This window comes from Brassica rapa, chromosome A03, assembly GCF_000309985.2.
Source record: "Brassica rapa cultivar Chiifu-401-42 chromosome A03, CAAS_Brap_v3.01, whole genome shotgun sequence".
Taxonomy (NCBI): domain Eukaryota; kingdom Viridiplantae; phylum Streptophyta; class Magnoliopsida; order Brassicales; family Brassicaceae; genus Brassica; species Brassica rapa.
The window spans coordinates 34,792,391-34,800,977 of NC_024797.2; the positions used below are offsets into that span (position 1 = coordinate 34,792,391).

The window sequence follows — 8,587 nt, forward strand, 5'->3', positions numbered from 1 at the left end:
TCTGTTATCACTACATACCGTACAGCTGGTCTTACATTTTGATTCAGTAATCATATGATCAAATGCTCATGAATGATAATCAACGACTTAAACATGTTTGATGCAATAAACGAATTATCAAATACTTTATCAGAATTTTCCGTGATGGTTTTAATAAGAGCATCAAGGTCACATCTTTCTCACCGTCTCATCTAGAGAAGTTACTTAAGAAATATGAGTTTTTACCAAGGTCTTTGCTTCTCTCTCATTGAACCATGCAGAAGAAGCAATTGTTTCTTTAGAGAGATTTGCTATTGGTTCTTTAAACTATGTTAGTTTGAGATGAGGATAAACCAGTAGCACACCCAGCCTTTTTTTTTAAAGGAGTCAATTGTATAATAAACATATAACGTATGGGTCAATATCTAAATTTTGTACCATTTTCTTAGTTATTAATTTCAAAATGATAAATCAAGCGTTTAAAAATAAATCAACTATAATTAAAATAAGTAGGCTGTGTTGTAAGCAAAACGGCTACTTTCTCTCTCCAGAAAAGCGATTCCGTAGGCGTCCTCCGTCGTCACTGTGACTCTTCTTTCCGCCGCCCACCGGCATCTGATTATACGTCGGCAGATTGCCCTTTTCTCCTCACCGTCTCCCTCCAAGGAGATGCCGAAGAAGAAACCCAAAAAACCCTCACCGACACAGAGTCGTCGGTCCCTTCTCCGATCAAGTCTGAGTTACCGCCGGCCCCGAAATTGATGAGGATCCTCTCTATTCCCCTGCCACCGAGAACGTTTCAGATGCCAATCTTGGCTCTTTAGCCATAGTGGTTGCTCAACCAACTCGTGACATTGAAGATCTGAGCCCCCATCTCGTTGATTTTTTCTATGAAAAGACAGTGATCGTCCAGCCGACAGATCCAACTTCTCACAAGGTTGAAACGCTAAATACCCAAGAAGAGTCGAGCCCCACATAACTGAAAGGGAGCTGCTCTGTTATTTTACCAGTTGAGGCTGAGGTCAATGGGACATCGGATGCTGCTGGCTCTTCGAAGAAATTAGCTACTGCTGACGCCAGGGATGATTCTTTGGGCTCGCAATTAGCTATTCCAAAGGTGATACTCCCCGTTCAGAATGGTGAGAACGTGATTAGGAGCTCTGTAGGTCACTCGGAGTCCTCTCCAGTAGAGACAAGCCACCAAACAGAACCGGTAGTCGCCCAAGAAATTCCAAAAGACACTTGGTGTGACAGAGCTAAAGGAGTCAAGCAACTATCAAAGAAAGGTGAAGCCTTTACGCTTCCTTCCGGTGAAGCGTGCATCAAGATTCCGAATTCCGTAATAGAGAAGAATCGCAAATCCTGGGAATCCTTCGTGCTAGGCCAGTTCTACTCAGACCCTCCCTCGCAGGGAACTCTACACAACATTGTCAACGGCATCTAGAGTAAGCAGTACCGAGATATTGCTGTGTGAAAAATGGAAGGATTCTCTTTTCTTTTTAGAATCCCAAATGCAGCAACTAGGAACAGGGTAATCAAACAGAAGCTGTGGCAGATCGAAGGACAGACGATGTTTGTGGACAAATGGGAGCCAGGCATTATTCCCACCAAGCCGGAGCTCACGTCTGCACCAATCTGGCTGGAACTGAGGAATGTTCCCTTCCAATTCTTCAACGAAGATGGGCTAGAAAGGATCGCGGGACTGGTAGGCCAACTTAGTTCCTGCATCCTGCGACTGCGAACAAAACAAATTTGGAGGTTGCGAAGGTTTTCACTGTCATAGATCCTAGGAAACCGCTGCCCGAAGCCGTTAACGTCCAATTTGACTCGGGGCTGATCAGTAGAGTTCTTGTATCTAGTCCGTGGATGCCACCGGTGTGTGAACTTTGCAAGGAAATCGGCCATGCTACTAGAAGATGTCCATCAGCACCAAAACCGTGCTCTGTCTGCAGATCTACTGAACATGTTTCAAGTAAATGCACTCAAGCCCCTAAAAAAGCCCCCAGAGGAAGGAAAACAAGGAGGAGTAGGTCAAAGATAAAGCAAACTTGGGTTGAGGTGGAAAAGACTCCTCCAACAGCTAACCCCCCGGTCCCTGCGTAAACTGAGCTAACGGTCACACGTTCCACCTGCCATGTAGAGTTGGCTCAGCTGTCTATGCTGGGTACTGGGACTGACAAGGTAAGAGGTGAATCTAGTGGTCTGGCATCCCGAGGAGTGCCTCCGCTACTTAACGCTAATCCCAATCCGAAGTGCAGCCTGACTCCTCCGATGTTGAGTCCTCTGATTCAGAACTGGAGGATGGAGAATTTAGTAAGCATGAGCTTGACTTTCAAGTGGTCCGTAACAAGAAGAAATTTTCAGGTCTGAAAGGGAAGCGGGGCAAGGGCCCCATACCAAACTAATTTATGTCGACGGACATTTTTTGCTGGAACCTACGCGGTTTAAATAAACAAAGTCACCGCAGCGGATTACGTAAATAGTTTAGGAAGCACTCACCACTTTTTGGAGCTGTTCTTGAGACTCATCTGAAGCAAATCAAGATGAATAAATTTACTGCAGAGATTTTTCCGGGTTGGTTCTCTGAAGGTAATTATAATTTTTCGTCTCTAGGGAAAATTTGGATCGTTTGGCATCCGTCTATAGTGGTAACTACTATCTCCACTTCTCTTCAAATGATTACGGTAGAGGTAACATGGCCTTCCATTCAGTCAAAGATTATTATTTCTGCTATCTATGCCTCCAATGCTATTGAAGACAGGATTGGTTTGTGGAAAGAAATCGCTGACTTGGTGTCCGCTCACGGCCTTGATTCTAAACCATGGCTGATTCTGGGAGACTTCAATCAGATAAGAGCAGCTACTGAGCATTCTAAACCGGCCTCTTTAAGCATGGACAAAAGGATGTGCGATTTCAATCAATGTCTCATTGCTGCTAGTGTCGACGATCTGAACTACAGAGGCAACACGTTCACATGGTGGAACAAACGTAAGCTGGACCCGATTGCAAAGAAGCTAGATCAAGCGCTAGTGAACGAAGACTGGTACTTTGAGTTCCCTTCATCAGTGGCTTACTTTGGCAGTCCAGAATTCTCTGATCATGCTGTTGTCTCCATCACGCTGGACCCCTTTATTGACAAGATTAAAAAAACCTTCCGGTTCTACAACTTAATCATCAAGAACCCGAAGTTTTTTGATATGATCTGCATTGCCTGGTTTTCTATGAATGTTACAGGATCCGCGATGTACAGGGTTTCTCGCAAACTTAAGTTACTAACGAAGACCATTAAAGATTTCAGTAGAGAGAACTACTCGGGTATTGAGAAGAGGACTGCCCAGGCTCTTGAAAAACTGGTGAATGTTCAGAACATTATGATAGCCTCCCCCTCGTCAGGAAATGCTGCTTTGGAGATCCAAGCGACCCAAGAATGGGAAGAACTGTCAAACGCCGAGACCGCTTTCTTCTTCCAAAGATCGAGGATTAATTGGTTAGCATTTGGTGATGGTAGTTCTCGATGTTTTCATAGATATGCGGCGTCAAGGCAGGCCTTTAATCACATTCATTGCCAAAGATCCAGGAGCAATGCGTACTCTACTTCTCTGAGCTCTTGGGCGGAACGACTTCACCCCTATGTTTGTGCAGAGTGACTTCGACCTCTTATTTGATTTCAAGTGTTCAGAGGAGCAAGCTGAGAACTTTGTGAAAGGCTTCTCGGCTGAGGAGATAAGGGAGGCGTTCTTCTCCTTACCCAAGCATAAAACAAGGGGTCCGGATGGATATTCTTCAGAGTTCTTCACGGCTTCGTGGTCTGTAGTAGGTCTGGAAGTAGCAGAGGCCATTCAGGAATTCTACAAGTCTGGTTCTTTGCTCAAGCAGTGGAATGCAGCTAATCTAGTCCTGATCCCGAAAGTACCGAATGCATCGCGACCCTCTGATTTTAGACCTATCTCTTGCCGTAATACGGTTTACAAAGTTATTGCGAAGCTTCTCGCGTCTAGGCTAAAAGAGATCCTTTCACTAATGGTTTCTAACTCCCAGTCAGCCTTCCTCCCTGGCAGGCTTCTCGCGGAGAATGTGTTACTGGCGACTGATCTAGTAAATGGATACAACAGTCAGACTATTTCACCTAGAGGCATGCTGAAAGTTGATCTTAGGAAGGCGTTCGACTGTGTTCGATGGGATTTTTTAATGGCCTCGCTTCGTGCCCTCGCTGTGCCGGAAAGTTACATTAGCGTCATCGCTCAATGCCTGACCACTGCGTCCTTCTCTGTTTCAGTTAACAGCGCTACCGGGGGGTTTTTCACGAGCTCAAAAGGAATTAGGCAGGGGGACCCTCTCTCCCCTTACCTATTTGTGCTTGCTATGGAGTGCCTATTTAGACTTCTGCTTTCGTGATACGACGTAGGCAGCATTGGCTATCATCCTAGAACTGAGAACTTGAAGATCTCGCAGATGATGTTATGGTGTTCTTTGATGGTAGTAGTAACAGTTTACATGGGATCTCGGAATGTCTTGATGATTTTGCTTCTTGGTCGGGTCTCTATATGAATACTACAAAGACTGAACTGTTCACCGTGGGTCTTGACCAAAGTGAATCCATGGCTATAGCTAGCTACGGATTCCCTTCTGGTAACTTTCCCGTCAGATATCTTGGTCTGCAGCTAGTGAGCCGGAAGCTGAAAATTTCGGAATATGAGCCTCTTATGTTAAAGATTAACAGAAGCTTCCAAGCATGGTCTGTCAAATTGCTATCGTTTGCTGGTAGGCTGCAACTTCTAAGATCAGTCATCTTCGGCTTGATAAACTTCTGGACTTCAACTTTTATGCTTCCAAAGGGTTGTATCTCGACGATAGAATCACTGTGTGCACGCTTCCTTTGGTCTGGCAATATTGAGAAAAAGGGCATCGCCAAAGTCGCTTGGGAAACAGTTTGTCTACCAAAACAACAGGGTGGGTTGGGTATTAGAAGCATCGAAGTCTGGAATCAAGTACTTGGCCTCAAATTCATCTGGCTTCTCTTGTCCAACTCCGCTTCCCTTTGGTCTGAGTGGCACAGGAGTGAACATCTCGCAAACAAATCCATCTGGATCATTCAACCCACTCAAACTGATTCATGGGCTTGGAAAAGAATCCTAAAACTTCGACCCCTAGTGCTGCAATTATGTAACACACATATTGGTAACGGTCTTAGCACCAGTTTCTGGTATGATAAGTGGACTCCTTTTGGCCAACTGATAAATTACATAGGAGCTGGGGGACCACGAGCTCTTACAGTAAGGAAAGAAGCTAGGGTGGCGGAGTACGTGGAACTTGCCTCACCCTCGTTCGCAACAGGAAGTGGATTTGCACTCATACTTAACTACTTTCTCTCTTCCTCTCCTCCCTGATATTGTTGATGAGTTTGAATGGCATGCTGCTGACTATACTTTGAATGTTTTTTAACTCTCAGGCGACATGGGAGGTGCTGAGGCCAAGACAACCCTCCCAACCCTGGCACGATGAGGTGTGGTTCAAAGGGGCTGTCCCTAAGCATGCTTTTACGATGTGGGTGGCTAATGACGACAGGCTACCGACAAGGTCTAGGCTGGCTTCATGGGGTCTTGCGGTCCCTCTCACCTGTCCTTTCTGCTGCGCACTACCTGAGACTAGAGATCACATTTTCCTCTCTTGCCAATACAGCTATGATGTATGGTCTCTTGTCTTCGCCAGATGCTCTCCCCATCGCAGACGTTCGTTGATTGGGCGGAGTTTTTATCATGGATCAGATCAGGAGCTTCTAGGAGGAAGATACTTCTTAGGAAACTTGCCACTCAAGCAGTTATCTTCCACCTGTGAAAACAGAGAAACAACTTGATACACAACAATGCTCCTTTACCCCCTACCAGTGTTTTCAGAGGTATTGATAGAGAGATGAGGAATATAATCTCTGCAAAGAGATCGAACAAGTTATTTAACTCTCTTATGCTTTTGTGGTTACAATAAGTAGCTTTGTGTCCATGGAATGGATGTTGTTGACCCATCTTGTTTTTTCTTTCTTTTTGCCAAGATGTGTCAAACTTTAGATCTTGCTCTTGTAAAATCTTTCTTTCATTTATATATGATATTTACAATTTAGCAAAAAAAAATATTAATTTCAAAATACATGTAAAAATTTTCTTTTTTCAAAAATCCACATAAGTCATTTGATATCCATCACGACAGGTTAAATGATGATATACTTATCATTGACGTGACATTTTTTCTTTCGGTGATTACATATTCTTTACACTTGTTTGGATAATTTTTTGTTTGCAGTTACAAGACTTATTTTTCCTTTAAAGAGTTGAAGCGATCATAGCTTTTTTTGAATATGTACATATACTTTTATAAGTGTTAGATGCTTGTATGACTTTAGAACGTTCTTAACCAAGTCGTTGTAGGTAACGATTACGATTCATCAAGATGTTAAAGACTTTGTCTTTGTTGGAGTCAAAATCGGTCACGATGGAATCAATGTCTGAAAATCCATAAAAATCAGCATGAATGTTTTTACGAAAAGTAATTTTTGTAAAAAAATCTTTACAAAGAGCCTTGCGGTAAAATCTTATTCGAATCTCGGTCGAGCCAAATACAGATTGTCCCAAGGCAACGGTCACGTATCTAAACCAGCCACGAACAAACTCGAGTATGGCGATCGGACCACAGACAAGCCAAACACGATCGCTACGCAGCGACCAAACATGCACACTGCTCGGTCGCTCCATAGCGATCGAGCTCGAGCCAAGCTCGGTCGCTACATAGCGACCGAGCACGCATCCCGCTCGGTCGCTATGTAGCGACCGAGCTCGAGCCAAGCTCGGTCGTTACGTAGCGAGCGAGCACGCGTCCCGCTCGGTCGCTACGTAGCGACCGAGCAGGTGCATGTTTTGATCAATAGGAAGCGATCGAGCTTTTCTGAAACGTCGAATATGACACGAATTCATGCATTCTCGTCTACTCTTTGATGCTATCTCCCAAACACCGTAGCAAACCCATTTCATGTTTCTCGACATTTGAGATCATCAATCAAACTTTACAATAAAAAAACGCGGAAAGTTCGTTTTTATCGAAAGCAGCCGTAATAAACGCTTCGAGCCAAAAGACGGACCAAAGGGACCTAAGACATGCTCGAAGCCCACTTCACGATTTCTTAACCAACAGCCCATAAACAGTAGAACAGTTTACGCTTAGTTCGCAAGGAAAGATAAATGTCAAGTTTCGGCGGATAGATACGAAGTTTTGAAAGATAATTACGAAGATCGGGAAAAATAGAATATCTCCATTTTTGACTATGACGGCTTAAGGACAGAAGGGAAAAGGCGTAAACCGGCCTTGGAGGAAGTATATAAGGAGTCCTAGGTGAGAGGCATATGAGAGAACTTTTTCACAGTAAACTTAGCACTTAGAGTAATTTAGGCAACTTTCCGTTTTTGTTATTTCGAGCTGCGACTCAATTAGGATTAGCCGTCTTAGGGTTGCTAGAACTAGGAATCTTGCCGACAGCTCTCGAGCCCAGGCTTATACTTTGTTGTAAACGCTCATACGCAAATTCGGAATAAGACTTCTCTTTGCTCTCTTTTTACGATTTTTATACTTTGTCGTTGTTATCTCGTGTTCTGATTGCTTAGCGTGTGGTATTAGCAGATATCCGGGACCTTTGGGAAACTAGGGTTCTCCTACTTTCCTTATTTAAACGGAAATCGACAGTGCAAATTTCGGATCCCACAGTTTTGGTTCTCCAGCCAAGCTCGGTCGCTACGTAACGACCGAGCACACACACAGCTCGGTCGCTACGTAGCGACCGAGCACGCACACAGCTTGGTTGCTTCGTAGTGACCTGTCACGCCTCCGAAAGGTCCTCCTTTGTGTTCTCTTTTTAATCCTCATCGAAATGCTTTTCGTTTCGTCCTAATCGGAGTTTCCGTTGAGACTTTACGACGAAAACAAGTAAGACTCTTCTTGATTTGCTTCTACTCGCTGTGTAGCGACATGTCAGACCTCCAAACGCTACATAGCGACTTGTCAGGCCTCAGAAAGGTCCTCCTTTGCATTCTCTTTTGAATTCTCATCGAAACGCTTTTCGTTTCGTCTCAACGGAGTTTCCGTTGAGATTTTACAACCTGTCATGCCTCAAAAAGCTCCTCCTTTGTGTTCTCTTTTGAATCCCGATCGAAACGCTTTTCGTTTTGTCTCAATCGGATTTTCCGTTGAGATTTTACGACGAAAATAAGTTAGACTCGTCTAAACTTCTTTGCTTGCTCCTACTCGCCCTTACCTCCATCTTTGTATTCTCCTTCAAATCTCAAATTTCTCTTGTTTCGTCTCGATTTGAGTTACCATTGAAACTTTACGATAAAAAAAACCCTCAAAGACTTGTTTTCTCGCATGGATTCAGATTAATCGTATAAAACGACAACTGTTAACTTAACACCTTAGCCACCTCAACTATACGATTACGTTGAACCTTTTTATAAAAATTGACGTCGTATATAAGGAGAAGATAACAATCAAGTTCGAAAAATAGATGTCAAGTTTCAAAGGACAAACACCAATATCAAAAATGGCGAACATACACGAGAAGAGGAAGGGA

The 8,587-nt window shown here is 43.8% G+C and overlaps 1 protein-coding gene across 1 annotated transcript; it reads left to right on the forward strand.

Annotated features, from left to right (window-relative positions):
* The first annotated feature begins 1,456 nt into the window (after positions 1-1,456).
* LOC103848300 lies at positions 1,457-4,374 on the forward strand. Its single transcript, XM_009125232.1, has 4 exons — positions 1,457-1,684; positions 2,238-2,343; positions 2,593-3,524; positions 3,622-4,374. Exons 1-4 carry the CDS (start codon positions 1,457-1,459, stop codon positions 4,372-4,374), a joined length of 2,019 nt encoding a protein of 672 aa, XP_009123480.1.
* The last annotated feature ends 4,213 nt before the right edge of the window (positions 4,375-8,587 follow it).